This window comes from Manis pentadactyla, chromosome 14 (genome assembly GCF_030020395.1).
Source record: "Manis pentadactyla isolate mManPen7 chromosome 14, mManPen7.hap1, whole genome shotgun sequence".
Lineage (NCBI taxonomy): Eukaryota > Metazoa > Chordata > Mammalia > Pholidota > Manidae > Manis > Manis pentadactyla.
The window spans coordinates 30,783,715-30,810,056 of NC_080032.1; the positions used below are offsets into that span (position 1 = coordinate 30,783,715).

At 55.2% G+C, this 26,342-nt stretch overlaps 1 protein-coding gene and 2 long non-coding RNA genes across 6 annotated transcripts in view; 1 reads left to right on the forward strand and 2 right to left on the reverse strand.

Moving 5' to 3' along the window:
- Positions 1–87: 87 nt before the first annotated feature.
- LOC130680589 (uncharacterized) lies at positions 88–6,033 on the reverse strand. Its single transcript, XR_008993606.1, has 3 exons — positions 5,940–6,033; positions 4,038–4,234; positions 88–3,128 (listed from the first exon to the last, which is right to left on the reverse strand). It is a non-coding gene; the product is annotated as an uncharacterized LOC130680589 (long non-coding RNA).
- The window catches only part of LOC118930430 (uncharacterized), a 29,264-nt gene continuing 8,535 nt past the window's right edge, over positions 5,614–26,342 (forward strand). The window contains exons 1-2 of one of the 2 annotated variants that reach the window (XR_008993604.1): positions 5,614–5,882; positions 22,752–22,875. This is a non-coding gene — a long non-coding RNA (uncharacterized LOC118930430). Of the gene's footprint in view, positions 5,883–16,701; positions 16,746–22,751; positions 22,876–26,342 lie in introns of those variants that run through there. The other variant, XR_008993605.1, reaches the window with a different exon arrangement.
- On the reverse strand, positions 7,596–16,548 carry XIRP1 (xin actin binding repeat containing 1). Of its 3 annotated transcripts, XM_036921682.2 has the most exons (3): positions 16,409–16,548; positions 10,332–13,667; positions 9,793–9,928 (listed from the first exon to the last, which is right to left on the reverse strand). In XM_036921682.2, the coding sequence occupies exons 2-3, from the start codon at positions 13,662–13,664 to the stop codon at positions 9,920–9,922; spliced, it is 3,342 nt and encodes a 1,113-aa protein (XP_036777577.2). In that variant the 5' UTR covers positions 13,665–13,667; positions 16,409–16,548; the 3' UTR covers positions 9,793–9,919. The 3 variants fall into 3 exon arrangements, with proteins under 3 accessions (XP_036777576.2, XP_057347399.1, XP_036777577.2); XM_036921681.2 differs by having other exon boundaries at positions 7,596–13,667; positions 16,409–16,545; XM_057491416.1 differs by lacking the exon at positions 16,409–16,548 and adding an exon at positions 16,259–16,279 and having other exon boundaries at positions 7,596–13,667.

Genomic DNA, 26,342 nt, shown 5'->3' on the forward strand with positions numbered 1-26,342 from the left:
TCATCCTGCAGGAGCACTTATCCAGCCCTGTCTTGCCCCCCCTCTCTCTTACAGACCCACTTGCCTCACTTGGCCGTGGGTGTGGCTCTCTGTGGAGGATCCTTTCCTGGTGCTCTGCTATCTCACAATCTCTAAATACCAGAGGCACCAGGGCAGCGAACTTTGCCCCTTTTCTACTGTGCTTGGCCCTAAGCAGCCTGTCTCCAGCCAGGGCTTTGCTATTACCTTCACACTGCCTCGAGCCGGGCCTCTTCTACTCTTCCATTCCTCCACACCTGCTCTCTAGCCCCTCCAGCTCTGTCTGAGGGTAGTCTGAGACTGACCTACATGAGCCACCTCACTGGGCTCCCTTGTCCTCTGACTTTCCATGTGACTTGAATGCTGGCCAACGCAGGCATGAGTTCAGAGGGAGCTCAGGTCGCTTGCTTTCCCTGCAGGCCTGCCATGGACAGGCCTCTCCTCTACCAAAGGCCTCAGTTCTGGCTATTTGGCAACATCCAAACTTGTGTATCAAAAATAAATCCCCTTCCTTGGATGATATCACTGAAGCCTGGATATGGTTCTCCCAACTTAGTTCTCTCTGCCCCCAGCTGCCAGCAGCTCCCTCCTTTCACCTGGATCATTCAGTATCCATCCACTAGCCCTGGGTGCCTACTTTGCCCTTGAGGTTTCTCTACACTCGCTATACTTCTGTCACAACAATCCTTTTATTAAACCTTCCTCCAATTTCTCAATCCCATTGTGCTAGCTGTTTCTCTGCTACAAATTCCAAACAATTCTCCTGTTTCTATCACCCCCGAACCAGCAGCTCGGACTACTGGTTCCTTGCCCTACTCCCTACACATCCCACTGCTCCCCATCTTCCCACCCCTGGTAAATGGTAGCTCCACGCTTGCGGTTACACTCTCAAGTCCTTTCTCTCCAGTCACATCTGGTTTAGCAGCAAATTCTCTCAGCTCTCCTTTCAAAATATATCCAGAAGCACATCATGCTTTACACCTCTACCACCCTGGCCCAGCCACCACTGTGACTTGCCTGGATTATTGCAACAGGCTCCTCCCTGGAGCCTCTGTTGTCTGGTCCAGCAGCCAGATGATCTATTAAAGCCTAAGTCAGATCATGTCTCTTCTTTGTTCAAGACCCTCCACTGGCTTCCCACCCCATCTCACTATAAAAACCAGAGCCCCTACAGGCCTACACGACCCTGCTCCTGCTCCCTCATCTTCCCGACCTGGCCTCACACCTGCTACCACTCTGCCTATTGCCCGTTCTGCTTCAGCCACACTGGCCCTCCCTGACGGATATATGCAACTCTGTCACTTCATTCTCTGTTCAGATGGCAGCTTGTCTAAGGGCCTCCCCTGAACACCCCACCTGAAGTATCTTAGTATGACCTCCATCATTTTCTTGATGCCTGGCTCTCCCCTTTTCCTTCAGAGCACTTGTCCACACCGGAGGCATTTCATCTGGCACCCCGCCTACAGCTGCACAGATCAGGGCCTCTGTCTGTTGTGTCCACTGCTATCTCCTCAGCACTGCAATGTGCTGGTGCTTGGCAGGCGCTCAGTATGTGTTTAAGTGAATACACATCTCCCCGCTGCTTTTCGGAAATTCAGGTCACACCACTTAGCTTTTACGAAAGACCTACGTTAGTACCTGTTTTCCCCAACCAAAAGAAATTCGAAGAGGATTTTCCTTTTTACCAAAGAAGGTGGAAAAGCGAGAACAGCTTTCCGTGTTTGCTTTGCAGCAGCACTTACAGAGGCAGCGTGCCTTTCTGGGGACCACACAGCCTTCTCAGCGCCAAGTTGCCAGAGCTTTGGACTATGTCCCTGAGCATCTGGGCTTTATCTCCATTTATTTTGTGCATCCATTAGCAAGATGTGTCCTAACTTTTCAGAAAAGACTGAGAGGTTATTTTTCGGGTCTGGGAACACTAAAAAATTTTTCATATAAATTAATAGTAATTGCTTCTTGGCTTCTCGTCATTTTGGCTTTGGGAAAGTTTCGTAGGAACTCTCCATTTTTGGGTAGCGGGGTAAACCTGTATATCTCTTTAATCGCCAGGAAGGGAGTTTTAAGGAGTTTACGGAGGAGTCTGGAGGAGGCTCCTCGGTTTTGCTCCCCTAACAATGCACCTTGGCCATTTGGCCAATAAACAACTGCCACATCCCCTTCCACGAGGTGTGGTACCCCAGGGCACAGAGTGCGTGTACTTTAACCAGTTCACTACAGATGGGCAGCTAGAGGGGTCCAGTCTTTGGGCCCCAACAGCGCTGAGGCGAGCCCCCTCCTCATTCATCCTGTGTCCCTGTCTGAGGACAAAGCCCCAGGTGCGCGGCGGCAGGGCCATGACCTTCCGACCCGCTGCCACATCCCCGGGACTGGAGCCCCGGCCCGGCGGCTCGGACTCTCCCTATTCTGGCCTTTTCAGTGTCCCTCCGGCCCTCCTGCGCCCGGCTGACCGCCCCGCCCTGGCCTCTTCCCGGAACCTGCTCGGGACCGCAGCCGTGACCTCACGTCCGGGCCTTCTGGGAATTCTCGGCAGCACTTTTTCGTCAGAAACCAGATGGGGAGGAGGAGAGGGAAGGGGAAGGGGTGCGGAGCTTTGGGGAAGAAAGGAGGGAACCGCAGAGCCGGCTTCCTTCCGACCGGGCTAAGGGGCGGGGGCTGCCAGCGGCCCGAGTCCCTTCCCGGCCGGAGCGGGCGCCCCCTCTCCGCGACGCGGACTGCTCTGCGGGCGCCCCTTTCCAGGTGCCCCGCCCACATTCCTCCGGAGCACGCCCCTCCCCGGGTCCCTCCTCCCCCGGACCCAGACAAAGCCCCAACACCTCTCCAGGTGTCTTCGGAAGTTGGTGGGGCGTCGTCTAACGCGGCAGCTTGGCCGCACAGGTGTGGAACAAATGCCAAGATGGAGAAAACAGGGCTGGGGCTGGGGTACTGACTGGCAGGTACAGTACAGTGGGCGAGAGAGGCACAAAACCAAAGGCTAGAGTCTGGTTTTCCAAGCTGTAAAACAGTGTAAGATTGAGAGGTCAAAGGACAGTTTGGATGGCCTTGCTTCCTTCAACAGTAGCCTCAGAGCTGAGTCTTCCTCCATAAAAAGCATTAGAAAGTGTATTTCACAACTGTGGTGGTAAAAAGAACCAAATGTTATATATTAAGACATTTTCTCCTACCTGAAAGGTTTTTTTCCTTCTGCTTTTAAAAGAAATCCAAACATTTTCATGGGCCCCTAAAAATATGTTGGGCAGGAAGCCCCTTGCTCCAGGAAAGTACAATTTTCATGGGGGAGTGGATCCGCAGAAGCCATAAACACAGGGAGCAGCCATACAAGAAGGATCTTGAATGACCAAAGGCATGTGGATTTTGGGGTTGGTGGGGAGCCCTGCAGGGATGGACTGGAGGAGGTCCTGGAGGAGGGAGGCCGTTGGGATATGACACTGGAACTCTCAGAGCAACCATGGGGCTGGAAGGGGCAGGAAAAGGGAAGAGAGATTTGAGAAGCCAAAGTGGATTGATGGGTGGGGGGGGCAGGAAGAAGCCCTGGTTGAGTCTCTGGCTTGCCCTTCTGCCAATATCCGTAATGGAAGAGAAGGAAACGAGAAGAAACTGTACAAGCTTCAGGACTTTGGGAAGATCAAATAGAAGGTCTTACACCAATAACAAAGCAGGGAGAATTTGCATACCTTAACAGGCAAATGGGGGGCTTCAGGGCCACCTCAGCCCAGATCTCTGCAAAGGTTCCTAATAGGCATTCCAACCCCCTTTCTGCTACCTGAGGCACCTCTCCAAAGGTCCATCCCATTAGTCCACTTTACTACTCCCCAAGGCCAGTCTAGAGGACAAAACCCCAGCGCTCACCTGGGCATTTCCAGTGTTCAGAATGAGAAAAAGTAGACTGCATTTTCAACACCCCATACAGTAGAACACTGTTTCAGAATGTCATTTGGTTACACATCTCTTAATTCCCAATGCCCTCCCCCTCCACCTTGTACCCTCACACCCCCAGCCAAAAAAAGCAAGGGCAGCTATACCTGACTCCCACTTTCCATGGAAATACTGCACTTCCTCCAGAGCAGAGCAGGCTGAAATTGAGGGCTGGGGCAGGAAATACACTTACAGGGTGGAAAGTTGGGCTCAAATGACCCCTTGAAAGACCAGCCTTCATTTATTCACTCTAAAACATGATTGAACACCTACTAAGTGCTTCTGCACCACTCCAGCACTGGGGCTGTAACAACAAACCATTGAGAAGTAGTTTATCATGGAGATGATATTCCAGTGGGGGAACACTTGTTGTGGAGATGGCACTTTCCAAAGATGGCTACATGCTCTTCTAGAACCTCTTCCTCATCAAAAGGTAGCATCCGATACCCCTTTCATTCAATCTAGGCAGATTTGCGACTCACTTGTAGCCAGCAGAGTGCCGCAGAAGCGATTTTATGTGTGACTTCTGAGGCCAGGTCATAAAGGTGATGTGGCTTCTGCCTGAGTGGGACAAGTAAGTGCCTTTGGAAAGTTGAGATGAGATGTAGAAAGTCCAGTCCCCTGAGACTGCCATGTGCAGGGAAGCCCAGGCCACACGGAGAGGCCATGTGTATGTGTTCTGGCTGACATCCCAGCCAGCATCAATTGCCAGACATGTGAGTGAGTGAGTCTTCAGGCGTTTCCAGACCCTAATGCCGAATTAAGCCCAGCCTTGGAGTCTTCCCAGCTGAGGCCCCACACACCATGGCACAGAGACAAGCCATTCCCACTGTGTTCTGTCCAAATTCCTGACCCACCGAACTCATGAACATCATGAAGTGGTCATTGTTTAAATCACTGTTTGAGGTGATTTGCTGTGTAGGAATAGTATCAGAACACTGAAAATAAGCAAGCAAATACTGAGCAGGATAATTTCATATTGTAATAGGTACTCAGGAAAACAGCCTGGTAACTTACAGCCCTGTTCTACCACGCATGGGAAGAGGCAGGGAAAGGGTGGGTCAGAAAAGGCCCTTCTGAAGGAGTTGAGGAGCCCAGCCACTAAAGATCATAGGACACATCAGGGGCAAAGGTGGAATCACCTTGGTGTGCTCTGTGAAGATGGCAGTCCCACGGGGATGTGGGCGAGGAAGTGACAGGGCAACAATGAAACCTGCAAGTAAGGCCGAGGATGAATAGATTTCCGACTGAATGAGTGGGGAAGCTAGCAGAGGGCATCACACAGAAGACTGGCCTGGTAGATGTCTGTAAGGGCGGCCAGTCGGATGGCAGGCTGTGGGAACAGTAAGGGCCAGGCGAGGGGGACGACCGGGAGGTCGTCCTCCTCTCAGGGCAGGCGGACGGAGGGTGGTCCGAGACCCAGGGGCGGCTGGGAAGACAGGGACTGGCGGATGAACTTGGGACACGCGGGCAGGCGGAGGGCCAGTAGGGAAGGGCGCCCTGCCGAGGTCTGCCCGGGCGCGCCGCGACTTGGGTGACGCGAAGACACCCCCAGGAGTCCGGGCCGGAGCAGGTCCGCCCAGGACTGCGTCATGGGCATTTCCGGGAACCCGAGACTTGACGTCAGCGTCCTGGGCTACGGCGGGCGGCCGCCTCCAGGGCTCCAGGGCGGGGTCTGGGCGGTGCACGCTCCGCCTCAGGCCCCGCCCCGCCCCCCCGGCGTGGGGGAGGCGGGGCCTCGGCAAGGGCGGCAGGTGGGGCTGCGGCTGTGCAAGGCCGGACCAGGCCCCGCCCAAGGCTGCTGCTGTCCTGTGCCCGCCGCCGCCCGCGCACCAGCCACCGTCGCGGACCACTTCCCGCCCTGTGCCGCCCTCTCGCGCGCTACCAATCGGTTCCTCGGTGGTTCAGGTCACCTCCGCACAGGGATGCCCTCCCCGAACACCCAAGCGAAGGTAACTGCCTGGTTTTTATTTCCTTCGTAGTATCGCCCTCCTCTAAAGTGATCTTACCTGCTTGTGATCTGCGATCCTCCCTCTTTAAACCTAAGTTCATGAGGTCAGGGGCAAATTCCACCTTGTTCATCTCTATTCTCAGCACACTGAGCGGAACCTGGCACGCATAGGTGCTCTATAAATTTTAGTTGGATGCATCGGTGAACTCAATCATTTATTTGTCGTTTGTGGAGCGCTTTCTAGGCACTTTGATAAGCACCAGAGACACTGAGAGGAACAAGACAGGATTCCACCTGCAGGTGACAAAGAAATATATTAAGCTGGCAACTACAATACCGTGAGTACCATGAGTGAACGTCTTTGAGTTCCAGGTGCTAGGCCTGGTTCCAAGCACTACACACATCAATTCATGTAATCTTCACAGTAGGTACCATAATCGTTCCACTTTGTAGATGACACCACTAAGAACAGTCATGCTATAAACTCCAAGGCCCTGTAATCAAGTGAGATCCCACTGGAGCAGGGGGCAGGGATGTGGCCTGGGGTCCTGTGAGAGGAGGGTATTCTGTGCAGGTGTGTAGATTCGGTATCTTCATTGCTTACATGGGGATGGGCTCCTTCTAGGTCATCGCTCTGCTGTCCCAGGGGAGCCCACCCATATGAGCACGCTGGCAGTGAGGTCGGGTGGGGGAGGAGTGCAGAGGGCTGTCCTCTGCAGGTGGTAGGCTAGGAGCCCACGTGTTCAACTGAAGCAAGTATGAGCAAGTTCCCACATATCCCTGGGAGGGCCCCATGTGGAGGGAGCTGCTAAAGCCCCTTCCTATGGAGGGGTGTCCAGGAACTGAAACCCCCTCCCACCTTGGGTTTCTGCTTGTGCTCTTTCCTCTGCCTGGCATGCACCCCCTTGATTCTCACATCACTGGCTCTTTTTGTTAAGATCTCAGGTGAGATTTTTTTTGGAGAGGTCCACCTTAGCCAGTCCTCCAAGGCACTCAGCTGTCATTGTCACATCACCATATTTGGGGACCCCTACCCCAGAGTGGAAGAGTATCAGATGCATCACCCTTATTCTGATATTTTGTATTTATTCATGGACTAAATTCTCTGTGTCCTCGTTCTAGGAAGTCAGTTCCCTGAGGGCATGACCCCTTTAGGCCTCATGTCTGTGTCCCTGCTGCTGAGAGCAGGCCTGACATGCAGCAGGCACTGAATGCCTTTTTAAACAGTGGAAAGGGCCCTTGCCCAAATCATCATGGCCTTCTGAGCCAGGATCTCTGCATTCCCCTCCCAGGAACCCCTGTTCTGGGTATTAGGCCCAGATGGGTGGCTTTGGTACCTAAACTGCCCCTGGCCTGAGCAGGGGAATGTTGTCTATATACTGGCCACCGGGATTCTCCTGGCATGAGGTCCTCCCTCCTTTTCAGTCCTGACTAGGCTACTCTCCCACTCCGGAGCAGGATCCTTGTCATATTTCACTCCAGGGTGAGGCCCAAGGACCTCCAGAGGTAGAGGGGTAGCAATGCATGTGGTGGGGAACAAGCAGCACAGGGGGTGTGCAGGGGCTTTCTGGTTTCCAGCTAAGGTGGCAGAAGAAGGGTTGGTTTTTCAGAGCCTTCCAACACTGCTATTGCCAGGAAAACGGGCATCTAAAGCTGTGGCTTTGGGAACCCAGACCCTGGAAGAGATCAGGCAGTCAGGCAGACACACACAGAAGACAGAACAAAACTTGGGTTTATTCAGGTGGTATCCTTCCCATTTGGGGTGCAGAGTGAGGGGCAGGGGGTAGAGAGGCAGGCTCTTTGGCTTCTAGGGATGTGGCTGATTGCCAGCACTTTCCATGTAACCTTTGAGCTTCTGGGATGACCCGCTAAATGATGGCGATGAAGGGGGCCCTGAGACCAATCCCAAACAGACCAGCCCCATGTCCAGTTGGCCCTGTCCTCTCCAGGAATAAGGGAGTGATGGCTGAGGACGTTTTGACTCTAGTAAAAGAAAGGCAGGCTGAGGGAAGAGTGTTGTTCAGGGGCCCTGCCCCAGGCAGTGCAGTGGCATGCAGATTCACATGTGCCTGTATGTGGGCCAGGCCTGTTGAGCAGGTGTCTCCACATGACATCCTCCACAAGCAGCGGCGAGCCTCCTTCCTACTCCCATGCCCATGTGACTGGGGGCCTCTTCCCAGCCTTTTTGCCCCTTGTTGCAAAAACCAGGCCTACTGATGGAACTGAGGGAAAGGAACCTGCCCACAAGTCTCAGAAGATGCCCTTTCTTCTTGGTCCTGCCCTGTGTGTGCAGGAGGTGGGTACCCGCCTCAGTCTTGGGGCCTTGGAGAGAGGCATGCCAGTGTGACAGATTGGAGGCTGTGCTGGAAGGCAGAGGGGCTCACTGGGCTGCTGACTGAGAGTGGCCACCGGGCACACATGCCACCCCAGCCGCTGCCTGGCCCCCTTTGAGCCCCGTTGGACTGTGCAGGAACTGCTGGAGCAAGGGGGAGGCATGGAGCCCAAGGTGGGGGCCTGGGTCCCTGGGCAGCTCTGCTCCCTCAGTGACCTCAGAGCAGGATGCCATTACTGTGCTCCCACACTGGCCCACCTCCTCATCCTGCTCTGTCAGGGTCCTTGTCTGCAGCTCCAGAGTGCTCCTCTGCCGCCCCGTGGGCAGGGCGCCGGCTGAGACTGGGGCGGGCTCCGGCTGCCTAGAGCACTGGGTGGCCTTCTTCCCAGCCTTGTCCTGGACACCTTTCTGGTGGATCAGGGCCTGGCTCACATCCTGGGCCCAGTGTGTGCTTTTTGCTGAGATATTGGGGCTGACCCTGGGGCTGGGAGCCTCTAGAAGCTTCCTTGGGGCTGACTGGATGGAGATGAAGGTTGGGGAGGAGGGTGACTCTGCTGGGAGGCAGACCTGAGGAAAGGTTGGCTTTTCTCTTAATGTCCCTAGCCTCCTAGTGGAAGGGGTGGTGGAAGCTGCTTGACCTCTGAACTCTGTGTGGTTTCTGACCTTGGCTTGGCTCTGGACCTCAGTATAGCATGTAACCTCAGTTTGGCTCTTGACTTTGGTTTGACCTCTGACCTCCTGGCCTGAGCAGTTGGGCCTGGATCTACTGCTGTCCATGACACTGACCTTGCAGGAACTGTGGTCCTTTATAGGTCCTTGCGAATGGCCCCTGGTGCTAACCTCTGGCTGCAGGCTGGACATGGAGCTGAGGGCCTTGTGCACAGCCTCCTCAATGTCCAGCAGCCTGGCCAGGGTCTGTTCCTTCAGCCGGGCCACCTCCGTGCTAACCTTTGTCAGCTCCCCAAAGGCCTGCTCCACCGAGGGCTCGGGCTTGCTGGGGGCAGCAGGAGGCTGAGGGGTCACTCCCAGCTGGGGCATAGCCTCAAAGAGCCTCCGCAGTGCCCCTACGTCCACACTGCTTGCAGCCTCCTTCTCTGGGGTTTGCCCCTGGCTCAGGAGGCCCTGCAGCCGTTGCTGGCATCCCTCAGGGGCGCCTTGCTGGGAAACTTCTGTGGGCTTGTCTCCTGGGGGGCTTCTCTGCTGGGATGAGGTGGGGTCACTGCTGAGAGCCGAGAGCGTGGGAGGCTTAGGGCTCTGGGCCCTTCTGCCTGCAGGTTGACTCTTGCTGCACTCAGGGCCATCTTGGGGGCTGGGCTGGCTCTGACCCCCAGGATGCCCAGCCAGAGATATGTGTCCCAGGCCTGGAATGGTGGGGACCTTGGCCGGCCGAGGAATGGCTGCATCTGTCTCACCTTGTGTGTACTCTCCTTGCCTCACCTTGGAGGAGTTGAGAGATGGAGCCAAGGGCCTGGGCAGCCTCTGAGGAGGGGGAATCTGGCTTAGGTGTGCAGGTTTGGGGGGCAGCTGAGGCTTCTTCTTTGAGGGAAGGGTGGGCTCCAGTTTCAGGGTCTTTGTCTGTGATTCCTCAGGGGTTCTCTGGCCAGCAGGGCTGCTGTGGGAGTGGAGAAGGGGGTCCTGCAGGGGCTCGGAGACCTGCCTGATGGTGTCTTCAGCATGGCAGGCTTGGGCTGGGAAGTCAGGTCCTGTCACAGCAGCTGGGAGAGGAGGAGGAGGAGGAACACAGGCATTATGGGAGTGCCGGCAGGCACCTGCAGCCTGAGGCCCAGAGGCCGGAGTCTGGTGGGCTAGCAGGGCAGGCTTCAGTGTGGTCTCGGTGGCTTGGAGGCCCCGAGGGCCAACTCCTGCTGTCACCTGCTCTGGACCCCTAGGCTCCTCCCAGCCAGGCTGGAGACCCTGGCCTGGAACTTCCTGGAGTGGGCTTGGAGCCTGGGCTGAGACGGTGGTCTCCCTGCCCCTTGGTGAGCGTCCCCCCTCAGAAGGCTGGACACCCCTAGGTGGGTCAAAGGTCCTCACGGGGCGAGCAGTGTAGATGCCATCCTGAATGGTCACCCACCCCCCAGGTAGTCCTCCAGACAGTGCTTTCTGTTCCCCACTGACCTTTCTGGAGGCTGCTGGGATCTTGGGGTCACCTCCAACTATAGGGCCAGTGTTGCTCTGGGTAGCCACAGCAGCCTTGATGGGTGCTTGCAGACGACCCTCCTGGAAGGGCATGGAAGTGGCTCTCAGGCTGAGACCTTGCCAGTGCTTTTTCAGGACCTGCTGGTTCAGGTTTTGGGCTTCAGCTGTTGCCATCTGCAGACTCTGCTTGGTGACCCCAAGGTCTGGGGCCCTGGGCCCGGGGAGTAAAGTCGTTCCTGACTTTTGCAAAGCTGCCATCCCTTTCTGCCCAGTGCAACTGTCTTCCTTAGTTAGAGAGACTGCCTTTCCAATGGCCTGTGTGGGGGAAGGGGTGACTCCCGGGCCTCTCAGATGCCCCATCCCCATGCTGGGGTCCAGGGGGGGAACATGGATGATGCTCTCAGTTGGAGGCAGCTTCTGGGCCCCTTCGCTGGCTGGCACTGGACTTGGATCAGACGGAGGCTCCCACCGCAGACTGTGCAGGCCACTCAGGTCTCCTTTGTCTATGCAGCTGGCCAGCAACTGCACACTACTCCTCTCAGGGGCCCTGCCAGCTGGCCGGGGCTGCAAGGAGTAGGCGGTCAGTGCGACCATGCCCTGCTCTGTCTCCTGCATCACCAGCCCAGTCCTTGCTATGGAAGTCCCCAGGCCACAAGCCAGCAACTGCTGGAACTCAGGATCCATGTCCTCAACATTCCCACTGCTGCTGGGAGCTGGCAGCCTCAGTGGCTTGAGCCGGAGCTGGCCCGCTGGGTCCTCCTGAACCAGCAACCCCTGCTGGTCCACGTCTGGCCGGCGCAACACTTGGCGGACAATCCGGGGAAGTTCACCAGACATCAGCTCCTCCTTCTGTATGCAGGGCGCCCCCTGCCCTGGACCTGGGAGCACATACTTGGCAAGGCACAGCTCCCCAGGCCCTCGGGCCTCCATGAGGATGCCTCCATGGTGCAGGATGCCAGGTGTGGCATGCAGAGTCCACAGGGTCCCCTTGGCTGCAGTCTCCGGCTTCTCCCGCACCCCATTGCTGGAGGGCCCCATGGGCTGTTCTTCCTGGAGGTTGCCCCCTCGGATGCTTTCAGCTGCCAGGGAGCCCATGGGACAATTCTCAAAGAGCCAGGTGAACTTGTGCACAGAGCCCGCAGAGATGGGCTCAGGGATTTCCCTGGACCCTGGCCCTTCCATCTTGCTTGCCTCCAGGGCTTGGAAAACCTCTTTTTGACGAGACACCTGCCCGGAAGGGATCTCCACTCTGCTGCAGTGTCGTACAGGCCCTCTTCCACAGGGCTGGCATGGGGCCCACAGAGGCTCAGTCTCAAAGACTCTTCCATCAGTCTGTCTTTCCCCAGCCTGGATCTGGCTAACCTGCAGGTGCTGTTCCCTGGAGCCTTCAGGCCTGTCCAGGGCTTGGGGTGTGAACATCCAGGTGCAGGACCGTGCCTTGGCCTTAGTTGTGGGATCTGTGACCTCTGAGCCCTGCTTTTCCACCAACTCACTCATTGGGCATGTCTCAAACAACCACCGGATTGTCTGCACATCACCCTTCAGAGGTGCCTCAGGCTGGGGGCCTGCCTGACCCTTTCCCTCTTCTTCCTGCCGTTCCTGCTGCTCCCGCTGGTGGATTACCTCCAGGGGCTGGGTCTCAAAGAGCCACCGGGCAGTGCCCACGTCCCCAGCCACCATTTCCTGCCGGGTGATGCCCCGCACAACATCGACGGTACTGGTGCTTCTGCTCAGTTTGTCTAGGGGCTGTGTCTCAAACATCCATCTGTAGCCCTGCACGTCACCTCCAACTACCTGCTCCCTGCTGACAGAAGTCAGGGCATGGAGGTGGCCTTTGCCATCCTGCATGGCATACACTGGGGACCCCACGTCCTGGGACTGCCCCACAGAATCAGTGCCTTCCACTCTGCTCACATTCATGTGAGCCAGAACCTCACCCTGCCCAATGCTGTCCAGAGGAAGGGTCTCAAAAAGGCTCTTGAAGGTCTTCACATCACCCTTCACCCCCTCCCCCTGGGGGGCACCCTGGGAGCTGGACAGTGCTGAGGGGCCATCACTGGATGGACGCTCGTGCACGAGCCCCAAGTTCTCCCGGGGACCCACACATTGCAGGTGACCCACTTGGACCTCATCTCTTTGGGTGTCCAGGGGCTTCGTCTCAAAGAGCCACAGGGTAGAGTGGACATTGCCAGGGACTACTTCCTCTTTGGGTGGGGCCTCTGCCCCTGCCTCCTCTTCCCCCTTTAGAGTGTCTAGAGCTCGGGTCTCAAACAGATGCCGCTGCTGCTGGACATCCGGACCAGGAGGAATAAGGTCTGGGGAAGGCTGGAAGTCCTTCTCGTCCACCACAGTCTCCCGGATGGCATCCAGTGGCTGTGTCTCAAAGATCCAGCGGGTTGCACTGACATCGGGCCGGGCCCCCTCCTCCAGGGAGATCCCCCGGATCACCCGCACCCGGCTGGGGTCCTCGTTGATGGCATCCAGCGGTTGGGTCTCGAAGAGCCAGCGGGCGGTCCTCACTGCGTGGCTTTGGATCTCCTCCCTGCACGCAGCCCTGACCTCGTGCATGGCACCCTCTGCATCCTGGATGGCACAGAGCGGCTCCGTCTGGAACAGTTTCACTGTCTTCTTCACATCACCCTTCAGCTCCTGGATCTCTGAGCGCAGCTCCAAGGGGCTCTGCTCTTGGAGGGAGGGGCGGGAGCCTAGGCGGTCCAGTGGCTGGGTCTCAAAGAGCATCCTGGCGCCCTGGACGTCCCCACTGACCTCAGGCCCCCTCACGGTAGCCTCCAGAGCCTCCTGGCCCGTCAGCTCATCCAGCGGCTTTGTCTCAAACAGCCAGCGGGTGGCACGGACGTCCCCCCTGTGTGGCTCTGGTCCGGCTGGCTCCTGGTCTGTGCTGTGGACAAAGGTGCCTTCCTCAAACTTGCGGGAGGTGCCCTGGACATCACCGCCAGGCACAGGCTCCTTGGCAAATGGCCTCTCATGGTCCCCAATGGCATCCAGCCGCCAGTTCTCAAAAATCCAGCGCAGGCACTGGACGTCACCCTCGGTGGGCTCCTCTGAACCCAGAACCTCAGCCAGGTCTTCAGCCACGGCCTCAGCCAGATTCCTGCGGAGCTCGGGGTGGATGTGCCTGTAGAGGCGGCGGAGCTCGCTCGCTTGCCGCTGCTGGTGGAACTTGGAGAAGCACTCCTTGGGTGGTGGCAGGGGCAGGTCCTCCGGGGCCGGGGGTGGAGGGAGGGGCAGGTCCTGTGTAGTCGCCATCCGGATGGTTGGTGTGGGGGCCACCTGCATCTGGGCCTCAGACATCCTCTGGGAGGAAGGGGTAGAGGTGAGGACAGGGCTGGGCCTTTGGTGGGATGGAGAAGGGGTGGGGACAGAGTGGCCCTGCGGGGACATGTCCTGAGAGACCCCCATTGCAGACCTCACCTGGGTCACACTGTGCCACTGCTTGGCTGGTGTGTGAGCCTTAAGCCTAGGGCACAAGGAGCCATCCATTGGCTTCCCCAGAATCACCTGGTTGCTAGGAAGCAAACAGGGCACTGTGGCCCTGCAAGTGTCCTTCAGCTCCTTGAGGGATGCCCGGACCACCAGAGGACAAACCGGACACGCCTCAGCTTCCTTTACCAAAACCAGTTTTCCCTGGTGAAATCCCAGGTCAGTGGCCTGGGGATTCCTGACGTAAGGGGTCCCGGCCAGGGAGAGGAGGGTCCCTGAATCGGTGATTACTTCCCATGGAGAAGAAATTTCCTTTCATGACACTAGAGGGCGTGTCTGCCTTTTCCTGGGAGTCCTGCCCAACCCTTATCTCTGGGCTATCAGCTCATTCCAGGCCTTTTCCAGGCCCAGGGGTCATAGCAGGGTCAGTAGCCCCTTCTAGAGCAGAAGCAGTTTCCTGGTTAGACAGCGCCAGATTCTGAGTCCCAGGAAGGAGTTTTCTGAGCCTCACCCCAAGATGCTAAAGGTCTGAGCTGGGGCATCTCAAGGGTCTTCCAGCCCAACCACTCATAATTAAAGATGAGGAAACTGAGGCATGGAACAAGTCAGATCTTGGTATGTGAGTGGTAGGCAGTGCTGGCTGGGGTTCCTAGAGCCTCTTTGGAGCCTGGATACTGGAAATAAGAGGGCAGGGGCATGGGCTTTCTTATTGGCTGTGATGCCCCAGGGAGGGAAGGCAGGGGGCCAGGGGCCTTCTTGCAAAGAGAGCCCTGCCCTGTCATGGATGCTTCCCCAACTGTGTGCAAGCACACAGGTCTCCAATACCCCCTCTCTCCTCTTCTTTCTGGTCAGCTTCCACTGGGGTGCTGTGGACCCCCAGCTTGCCCCCCCCACCCCCACCTTGTGGCCTCCCACCCATCAAGCCCTCCTCTGGTCTCTGTCCTCTGTGTGTCTTATCAGTCTTGTGACAGGTGTACTAACAGTGTGCAGAGGCCAGTGGGGAAAGAATGAGAAACATGCCCTCCCCCCCCCCACCCCTCTGCTCTGCTCCACACTCAGTACTAAATATAGCCAAGGTCCTGGCCTCAGCACAGCAGCCTGGGCTCGGCCAGAGGGCCCCTCTGAGCAGGTACTGAGCCCCTTGACTGCAGGATGACTGAGGCTGGGGCCTGGGACCCTCTCCTGGCCAAAGGGGCCTGGCGTGGGGGACGTGCAAGGATGCTGGCAGCAGGTGGGGGGCGGGACTTCCTCCTTGTGGCTCCCTCATGAAGGGAAGCCGAGACATGCTTGTCCTCCCCACACCCCCAGCATGTCCATGGAGACACCAGAGCCTGAGGCATGTGGACCCCGGAGTTTTGCTGCACGCTCTGGGTCTTCCCTTTCATGTCTGAGCTCTGAGGAGGACCACGCCAGAGGCATACTGTGCCTGTCCCCACCTCCTCCCTGTCCTGTCACCACCAGTGTGACCTAATGGCATATAGGCCACCAGCACCACCCCACCATAACTCCAGGAATCTCTAGAATCCTTGCTATGGTCCCAAATTGTTAGAATCACAGAGTTCAGGGATGTCAGGCCCAAGGGCCCCCAGAGGTCACCGAACCTGACTTCCTCATTGTTCAGGGTGGGGAGCCGTCCCACCGAGTGCAGAGGAGCTATCCCAGGAGTCTCCGCAAAGCAGTAGCAGGGCCTTGACCCCTTGAAGCAGATTTCCTGGTTCCTGGCCTTCCCACCCCTGAGACCCACAAGGCTTGTGTTTTTAGAAGGCACGGACAGGGTGAGCATTCAGAACTGGAACCAGACCTGGGGTGGGGCCTTAGCTCTGAGAAGTGTGCCAGAGCTTAGCCTCCTGGGACTGGGCCAGCTCCTCTGGGTCAGGTGGCCCCACTTTGCCCCCAGGCCTGTTCCTCCTTTGCCCGGCTCCCCCCAGGTCTCTATATCCAGGCAGTCTCAGATCTGGTCTCCCCACCTCGTGCCCCCAGATCTGCCCCGAGGGCTTTCCCACTGGGTAAGGTCTGCATCCCACCCCAGGTCCCAGGCCACGCCCTGTGGGGAGCTGCTGCAGGCCCGCCCTGGGGATATATTTCTGGGGCCAGATATGCCCAGACTCTTACCCACAGCAGCTGGGCATGGGGCTCGTCTAGCAATGCAGGTCTGGCCTACTTACCACCCCCGACCCCTGTCCTTCTGATTGTCTGTCCCTCTTTCCTCCACACTCTGGGTTTGCCTGGAGCTTCACTGGGCAGAGGCCCTGAAGGCTGGGGAGCTCCATGCCTGTACTTTAAAAGCTGCAACTCCAGGCCACCTCCTCCGGAAAGCCTCTCTGGTTTGTGCCAGACTGGTAGGAGCCTGTTTCCTCCATGGGCCTCAGGCCTCTGGCGGCCACTCTGAGAGCACCCATGGGGCTTGCACCAACTCTCCCTGAGCTTCCTCAGGAAATCTCTCTATCAGAGATCCCTCCACTTACCTACAACCAGTTGTGTGCATGGCCCCTCAGCCTCCTGCCTCCTCCTGGAGCTGCCCTGATACATGTCACCCTGAGAGCCATCCCAGAGGATCCAAGGGGACTCTGGACAGCCAGCTGTCACATGGAAGGAAGAAGGGGCAGGCCACTCACCTGAGGGTCCACTTGGCTGACAGGTGCGGCCCAAGGCCCTGCTGTTTCTCTTGAGCTTCTTATTTGGGGCTGGTCATGCTCTGCTGGCTTCTTCTCCCTGCCTTGGCTCCGGGTCTCTGTCCCCTGCCAGCCCAGCAGCTGCCTTTATCTTGCTGGCCTGGGAGTGGGCTGGGGTGGGGGTGGGTAGGAGAGGCTAAGTTCAGAGTATGAAGTGGTTCAGTTATTTTTAGGGCTTGTGGGTCACTTCCATCCTGGGGACTTGGTTACAAATCCTTTCTGCCCGGACGAGAGGAGGGAGGTAGACCTTCATTCATCAGAGTCTGACCTGTGGATTGCGGTCAGTGACTCAGCCAGGAGGGGTGGGGTGCAGGTGTCCCAGACAATCTGGGGGGCATGAATAAGGAGGGGCGCCTGTCCCCTAACCCTGGGAGCCCCACCTCCCTGCTCTAGATTGGTGTCCAATGGCCCTGATGTGCGTGCAACTACTTCTGGGGGCTGAGGGCCCCTGCGGGCAGGCTCCCCTCTCTGACAGTGGTCCCTTCACACTGAAGATTCCCTTTGTATTCCTCTCTCTGCTCACCCGCAGTACCGGCTGCATGCTGAGAGGTTGGGTTGGGGAAAGACCTTTGGGGTCCCAGGCCTCAACTTCTTACCAGGTCCCCGATTTTACAGCTCAGTAGCCTGTAATGCTGCTGTAGTTTTCAAGCAGATTATCTGGGCCCCTGTTCACTTCAGGCTCTTCCTTCTGACTCAGGGCCCAGCCACTCTGGAATGGAGGGGAGGGGAGGAGTGCCACGCGGGAGCTGACTGTGGGGTTATTTCTGACCCTGGAGTCATCAGCTTCCGGTCACAGAGTGCATCTGCCCCTCCTTTGCTGCCCAGAGCCCAAGGGGCTTGGCAGGCTTGAGACCCTGGCATTTAGGTTGGGAATAGGCCAACGTGGCGGAGTGGGGTAGGGGGTTGTGTTGGGGACCATCCAGAACACACGGGAGGTGCCACGTTGTCCAGGCTCTGTGAGTTAGGCTGAGCAGGTGCTCTCCACTACCTGGAAGATCAGGGGCTTCCTCCTGGCCTCCTTAATGCCCTTCAATGGCAGGGAGTGATGCTGGGCCCTGCTCACTTTTCCACTGAGTCAGTGTGAGTCATGGGTGGCTGGGGAGGGGAGGGCCATGGGAAACCCCTCATCCCCATTCCTTCTGCTTCCCCCTCCTGTGGCTGCCCCTCTGCCTGCTTCCTGGCCCCTGGTTAGGAGGGAGGGCTGTGCCTGTCCCCTTAGACCAGGGAAAGGGCATCTTAGGTATCCTGGGCTCTCCTGGAGGAGCCTTCTCACTGGGAATCCCAAGAGCATCTACCTTCTAGGTGGATTTGAGGATTTAATGAATTGACTCCTGAGAGGGTCTCATGAGAGTGCTGAGCACATAGCATGAGCTGTAGAAGTACCTGCTCTTATCACACATGGAAGAAAAGGAAGACATAGGGGAGCTGCTTTGGTCTCCACCTCCAGTATGATAGCTCGTTGGTAGAAGTTCCTTAGGCCTCAATATTAAGAAAGCAGCTTTTCCAGGCCACTTGGTTTGTTTTTATCTAATATGACTGTGCTGAGTATAGTCTCCACTAGCCACAAAGACTATTTAGGTTTAAATAGATTAAAATTTTTAAAAATAAAAATCCTGTTTATCCATCACACTGGCCACATTTAGGTACTCCATAGAAACGTGTGGTATCTGTCATATTGGATGTATAAAACATTTCCATCATTGTGGAGCGTTCTAACTATTAGAGACACTGACCGTCTTATAACAGACAGTGTTTTCTTCTTTGCCTTGGCTGTTAGGAAGCTCCGAGCTAAATTTTTGGCCTCCCAGCAAGTAGACATTTGGGGCTGCATCCCGTGTAATGAGGGTTACCAACTATCCCTGTTGCCTGTCTCTGAGGGGTTTCCCAGAACAAGGGGCTTTCAGTTTTAAAACTGGGAAAGTTCTAAGAAAACCAGGACAAGTTGGTCACCCTGTGTGTAATGCTCTAACAGTATCACATTACCAAGGTGTCAATCACAAGGCCATTAGGGCAGTAAACCAGGCATTACCATCAGAGTATCTCTGGGAAGACACTGTGCATCTATCTTTTTAAGCCCCCTCAAGTCCTTTGGGAATGAGACTAGGAATAAATAGACACACTCAAGTTGAGAGGCTATGTTGATTAATTGATCTTTGCCAAAAGGCAGATGGCAGAGGGGCTTTGGAGGTGGAGGTGGGGGGGCATCCTTTTCCAGCCATCATAGTCCCTCTGGCGCTTGCTGCTTCTCACTTTTGAGGGTGCCTTTCCCTGCCAGCCTGTCCCTCCCAGTGGAGCTCTGCCAAAGGTGGGGATTGCTGGAAGTTCACGCTAAGTCTGTGCAGAACAGGCACTCTGTAGCAGAGCCCAGAGTGAGTAGCTGGCAGCAGACTCCCTGGAAGTTTCAGGAGAGGCAGGATCCAGGAGTAAGAGATGGGCTCCCTGAGTCTGAATCCTCCTTGTGGTACTAGCTGTGTGACCTCTGCAAGTTCCGCCTCTGTTCCCCAGCTCCCTCATCTGTATATGATGGGGATAATAACTATGAACACTTCAGAGGGTTCCTGTGAGGAATGTATGTTTATGACACACACACATACAGATGCACGTATGTGCACACACACAGCATGTACAGACACATGCACATATAGACATACATGCACATATACACATACAGATGCACATACAGACACGTACACATACGCATATGCACACATACACAGATGCACTCATATACAGACACAGTACAAATAGACACATACATGCACAGCACACATACACAGATACATATACACAGTACATACCTATAGACACATACACATACAGACATGCATACAGACACATACAGATGCACATACAGACACGTACACATACACATATGCACACATACACAGATGCACTCATATACAGACACAGTACAAATAGACACATACATGCACAGCACACATACACAGATACATATACACAGTACATACCTGTAGACACATACACATACAGACATGCATACAGACACATACAGATGCACATACAGACACGTACACATACACATATGCACACATACACAGATGCACTCATATACAGACACAGTACAAATAGACACATACATGCACAGCACACATACACAGATACATATACACAGTACATACCTATAGACACATACACATACAGACATGCATACAGACACATACACATATGCACACACATATACATAATACATACATACAAACACTACACATACAGACATGCATACATAGCACATTTAGACCCATGCTGGGCACATGTAAGCTCAACAAATGAGTAAGCCCAATACATTTTTCCCTGGATCCCTCAGCGGCCCAGCTTCTCCAGGTCCCAGATCCCAGTGTCCTCTTTGTTCAAAGACCAGTGCCCTTCAAGGCACTGGCTGGCAGTCCTGGTTTCCCTCCAGCCAGGAGGTGGTGCCAAGTAACAGCTCTGGGCAGGCCAGGCTGGCCTTATAAAATCTTCTGAGCCTAGAGAAGGGATTTTCCACTCTGGGGTCAGCTCCAAGAGTGGGAAGATTTGAGGGGAGGTCCCCACCCTCCTGCCATAGGCATGTCATGGCTGCTGTGTGAGAGGCACAGAGCATGCTGTTTGGGAGTGTGGCATCTGGTGTCAGCCAGCCGGAATCAAATCACCAGCCTGCCTCTCCTATTTATATGCCCTCTCTGGGTCCTTCAGCTTGCTGTGCCCAAGTGCCTTAGTTTGGGACTTTCCAAGAACAGAACCCACGAGAAGCATTGATTTACCTGGGAGGGAGGAAGGCAGTGAGAGAGGGCAGCAGGTGGAAAGGGAGGGTGGGAGGAAAGCAGGTGGCTTCTGTGGACAGTTGGACTTGATCCCACTGGGGACCCTCTGGGACCCTCACCTGGGCTGAGAAAGCAGGGCTATTCATCCACCCATCCTCACCACCACTGGTCAGGGCTGTTCCTGGAAGCACTATCTCCCTGGTGCTTCTGGCCTGCCGCTCAGGCAGAGAGATGCAAGGGTTTGAGGTGGGAACCTGTGAGCTTGAGCAGGGACCGTGCATTGGAGCTGCAGGTGACCCCTGGGGAGGAGCCAGGGGACATGGGGGCACTGCCACACTGCCCATCTGAGATGATTATGTGCCTATGTCACGGGGTTGCTTTAAAGATTTAGGCCAGTGCTGCCCAGTAGAAAAGTAATGCCAGCCACATGTCATTTCAAATGTAGTTGCCACATTAAAAAAAAAAAGAAAAAGATGAAATTAATTTTAATAATATATTTGACTTAGATTTCCAAGATATATGTACATGAATAATAAAGATTATTATATATTTTATATTCTTTATTTTGAATGAGTTTTCAGAATCCACTTTGTGACTCTCCCTTCTATATAGACTTTATTATTTGGAGTGGTTTTAGGTTTGCAGCAAAATTGAACAGAAGGTACAGCATTCCCGTGTGCCCCCTGGCCCACCCCCCACTGTAACCATCCCGCACCAGATGGTGCATTTGTTACAATCATCAGTGACCCTACACTGACACGTCCTCACCCAGAGTCCACAGTTTTCCTTAGGGTCACCCTTGGCAGTGCACATTCTGTGGGCTTTGGCAAATGTACAATGACATGTATCCAGCATTACAAAATCAATACAGAGTAGTTTCATTGCCCTGGAAGTCCAGCTTATCAATCACTTGTGCTACAGATTGTGTCTTTGGTGTTGTATCTAAAAAGTCATTGTGCCCAAGATCAGCAAGGTTTTCTCCTATTATACTGTTTTATTGTTTTAGGTCTGTGATCCATTTTGAGTTAATTTTTTGTGAAGGATATAAGGTGTCTTCTTCATGTCATGTTTTTGCCTGTGGATGTCCAGTTGCTCCAGCACCATTTGTTGAAAAGACTGTCTTTGCTCCATTGTCAAACGTCAGGGGCGGTATTTATGTTTTGCATGCTATCTGCTTTCCCCATCAGTGCCCATAGCCCATTAATCATACTTGTTTTAAACTGACAGTCTGATTATTCTAGCATCCCAGTCTATATCTGGTTCTGAGGCTTCTGTAATCTCTTCAAACCGTGTATGCCTTGTTCTTTTGTGAAGCCTGGACACAATGTGCTGGGTGACAGGAACCTGCTGTAAACAGGGCATTAGTGATGTGCTGATGAGGTGTCGGGTGGGAGTGGGGGCGCTTCCCGAGGTCCATGATGTGGCCTCAGTCCTTGGTGAGCCAGGGCCTCTGGACTGTGACCTTCACAGGTAATCCCAACCCCGTCTCTTTGTCCTAGCTGGGACCAGATGACTGCAGGAGGCTGAAAGCTAGTGGGGTGGGGAGGGGCTTCTCCGAATTTCAGTGTGCAAACCAGGTAGACCTTCAGGAGGTAAAACTCACAAAATCCCCGGGTCCCCTGGGGTTTGTAATTCTCTGCCTTGTTCACACCAGCCGCCAGCAATCTGTCAGTTACGGTTCAGGTTTTCCCACACAGGTATGGCTTCCTGCAGAGGTTTCTGCTCTGCTAAGCTGTGATTCTCAACTCTGGGGGCAGTGGTTTACCACATGACCTCACTGCTCTGCTGGATCTAAGAAGAGTTGTTAATTTTTCAGTTTATTTAGCTTTTTTCTTATCGTCATGATGGAGTGGTGACTTCCAAGCTCCTAATATGCTGAACGGGAAGCCAGAAGGCGCCACTGTTTATTTTGCAGTTGTAATGCATCTCAACGTGGACACTGCATCTTTATCAGAAACACTGGGTCTCTGTTTAGCTTTAATGACACATTTGGAAAGGTGGATGCCCATGTTGCCTGGACATGCTTAACATTTTCCAATAATCACACTGAGTAACCGTCTTAAAGTTTGAAAGAATGAAAATTAACTACTATTTAAAAATGCATTTCTTCAGACACACATTTCAAGTGCTCAGTAGCTGCATGTGTCGCTAGTGACAACTTCCAATAGCACAGATACAGAGGGTTAATCCAAGCGGGGTGTCCAGGATGGTGCTGGGAGGGTCCCAGAGGTAGGGAGGCTGAGGCTGGCCCAACAGTCAGGGACCCTGGGCCCCGGTATCAGCTCTGCCTCTGACAGCTGCTCCTGCTGTGCTTCATTTTTCTGTCTCTGAAATCTGTAGGACAACTGTCAATGGTATTTAAATGCCTCTCCAGGTCTAGAATATTGCTGATAAGAGAGATTGAGTCCAAATTCCCATTTTACAGTTGAAAAAACTGAGGCCTAGCAAAGGAAAGCTATTTGGCCATGGTTAACAGCTGGAGGGAAGGGAAAGGTCTAACATTTGCTTTACTTTTCTTGGCTTAGAGTGTTTTTCCTGGATCTACCGATGTCCAGATCCCTCTTACCCCTCCATCGATGCTTCTCCATGGCTCTGAACTCCTGCTACACGGTTGATCCCATGCCATCCTCATGGAGGCCCATTTGACAGGTGACATGTTAAAGTGGCATAGGGAGTGAAAGGCGTCACGAGGGCCAGACCTGAGGTTTCCTGGCACCTAGGTCAGGGGGGTCTAGCCCCTGGGATATTTTGTGAGGAGGAATGTGATGGGGATGAGGCAGACCTAGGTCTCTAAGGACATGGCCATCAGCAAGATGCCCCAGCTTGCCTGGTGGGAAGAGCAGGAAGCTTGGGCTTGAGCTATTAGCAGCTTCTTGATGCACAGTCTGGGGGCCCAGAGCACTTGTGGCTAGTGATGGGGGGGCTGTTGGCAGCCTCCTGGGGCAGGGGGCCCTGCCCTTTACCTTGTTAGCATCCCCTCCCAGCCTCCCTGACACTTGCTGATGCCCCCCACCCACCTGCCCTGGGAGCCAGGCCTATGCTGGGTGACCCCTGGGACACACCAGCTTGTCAGCTGTGGACCCTGTCTTGGGAGCTCACAGTCCAGTGGGAAACAACCTGGTGAGGAAAGAGGTACCAGCTCAGATTTGGGGGGCCCAGGGAGAGGCAAACCCTATCTGGGGGCACCCTGGTGGTTCCGTGGAGGAGGAGCCTATGAACTGAGTTCCCCAAATGAGGAGAAACTTGATGGGGTAGGTGGGGGTGGTGGGTGTTACAGGCTAAATCCAGTCCCTCCAGGATTCATTTGTTGAAGCTTTAATCCCTGTGCCTTGAAACATGGCTGTGTCTGGAGATGGGGCCTTTAAAGAGATTATTGAGGTACAATAAGGCCATGAGGGTGGACCCTGGTCCAATAGGATTGGTGTCCTTGTAAGAAAAGGAAGAGACACTGGGGTCCCAGAGGTGCCCAGAAGAAAGGCACATGAGCCCAGCGAGACGCCAGCTGTTGGCCAGCCAAGGGGGGTGCCTAGGAGGAGTCAGCCCACCATCACCTCCATCTGGGCCTCCAGGCCCCAGAACTGTGAGAAATTAACTTGTGCTGTTTAAGTGCCCAGGCTCTGCTATTTGTCATGGTGCTCTGAGCTGAAATGGGTGGGAATAGCATTTAGGGAGAAGGCATGGCCCAGGTGTAGGGAGGTGGGAGAACCCGACTGAGCCCAGGGTGGGCAGAACAGTGTCAGCACAGGAGCCCCAGAGATCAGAGGTCAGGTTGCGTCTGTTCCTGCGCCCCCAGTGCTCCTGCATGCCTGTTAGTGTGGCCGCAGCTCAGCAAGGCAGAGTTGGCAGAATTCCAAAGATGCTCCAGGAGTCTCATCTCTGGTGCCTCTGCCCTGAAGGGATTTTGCATGTGTGAGTCGAGCCCCAAGCCAGTTGATCTTAGATAAAGAGGTTATCTGGTGGGCCTGACACAGTCACGTGAGCCCTCTGTAAGTGGAAAGTTCTTTTCAGCTGGTGGCAGAATTGGAAGTCAGATTGGAGGGATGAGGGCACTTGACCCCATCACTGACCCAAAGAGGGAGGGACCACACCCAAGGCACTGGTGTCCCAAGTTGCTGAGAGGGGGCACTGGCTGACACTGGGGACCTCAGTCCTAGAACTTGGGGAGCTGAACAGTTTTCACCCGAATGAGCCTGGAGTTTTCTTCAGTTTCCTAATGAGGACTCAGCCTGACATCAGCCTTATGATGCCCTGAGCAGAGGACCCAGCCTTGCCACGTGTTAGCTACAGAACCCTGAGCTAATAAATGGGTGTGCTGAAGCCGCTGCGTTTGGTATTTTCCTGCAAGCAACAGAACACTAGCAGAATGGAGAGGGGGCAGGTGAGGCAGGTGGGAGGCCATGCCCGCCTCTTGTAGCAGTCTGCCCGTCAGCACAGAGTGTGGCTGAGCTTCCTGTACCAAGTGGCCGGCCATGAGTTCCTAGGCAGCTGTGCTCAGTACCCCTGGGCCACCCCTGGGAGCCTCAGAGAAACTCAGAATCGAGGAATCCTGGCTGGGGAAAGTCAGAGCAGGAAGGGATGCCTTTCATTCCCCACTTCATCTTGGGGAAACTGAGGCTGTGGGAGAGTAAAAAGGGCTGGTCCCAGAAAGTGGTCCTTGGGAACCCCAGCCCCACCACTTCCCAGCTAAGAACCCTGGGCAATTGGTGCCAGCTTTCTGGGCCTCAGTTGCCCTGGCTGTACAATGGGGATGGATGCTTGGACATGAGCAGACGAGGAGAGGTATTCTGGGCAGAGGGAAGAGAGTGGGCAAAGGCACAGAGGTATGGGTGGTGTGCCTTGTGAGGTGGGCAGGCAGTAGTGGCAGGCTGGGCCGAGTTGTGAATGCCAGGCAAGGAGTTGGCCCCATTCTGAAGGGCTCCAGTCGGCAGTTTGGGCCCCAGGAGGCAGATGATGTGAGGTCACCCCAGCAGCTCAGGCTCCGGCTGACAAGGATCTCAGTGCAGGCAGAGCTCCGGGAGGAGGCAGAAAGGATGAAACCTAAACTAAACCAGGCCTGGGTGCCTGGTGCCCTGCTCTAGGGGCACCCTGAAATCTTCAGTGGACTTGGCCGTGAGGGGAGGGAGCACTCAGGGGACCCCCAGCTGCCTGGCTTGGGGAGGGGTGCGCTTCCCTGAGCTGGGCTAAGGAGGGAGGGAGGGGAGAGCATGGCAGTTGGCAGAGGAGGGTGACAGGTTGACTTTGGACAAGCCCAGCTGGAGGTGCTAGGACCTCCCAGGCAGAGCCAGATAATTGGGTCTGGGACTCTGGTCTGGTGACAGAGACCTGGTGGCCCGTTTGTGTGCATGCAGAATTGCAGCTGGAGGGGAGGCAACATCCCAGAGGCCTGTGGAGAGAGATAGGCCCTGGGACAGACCTGGGAGGAGGTGACTGTGGAGTGGAAGAAGAGAATGGCAGCTGGCAGGAAGGAGAAAGGTGGGAGAGAGTTAGTCGTGGAGGGAACACATCAGAGGAGGAAGAGAGCCAGTGTCCATGGCTACACAGAGAAGGACAGGGAGTACAAAGGGCTGCTGGTCAACAAGGACACCAAGGACTTGGGCCGGAGAAGTCCTGGCAGGCAGAGGCGGCAAAGCCGGCTGTGAGGGCTTGGGCCCCAGGAAAGACGCCCCAGCAGGTCACTTCCCTGATCACTGGTCCACGGGAATCAATGTAGGTGTCAGGGTTGTTGAAAAGCCATCAATCAAGTGGCCATAAGGACAGGGCCCTGTGATGGGCCGGCTTCTGGCAGGAGCCGGCCTGGTCAGAGGCCCGTGGGCAGGGCTCCCGGGTGGCTGCAGTGGCCCCGGAGCCCAGGAGGTGGCGCCCCTCACGCAGTATGTCTGCCTTCTGCCAGCACGCTTCCCTTCATTTCAGGCGTTGGTCCTGTGAGGATGCTCTGGGCCGAGCGCTCATATGCTGTATGCATACATCTCTCTCTATATGTTCCCACAGAGCCTACATTTTAGAGGCAGGTAATGCCAGCAAGTGACTTATCCTGGTAACTAGAGGGTCAGTTAACCCTCTAAACTCCACAGCTTTATTTTCTGCAAGTTGCAGGGGATCCTTCCCAGAGTGTGTGA

Coding starts and splice junctions, on each gene's coding strand:
- XIRP1 (XM_036921681.2), bottom strand. CDS start 13,664: ATGTCTGAGGCCCAGATGCAGGTGGCCCCCACACCAACCATCCGGATG.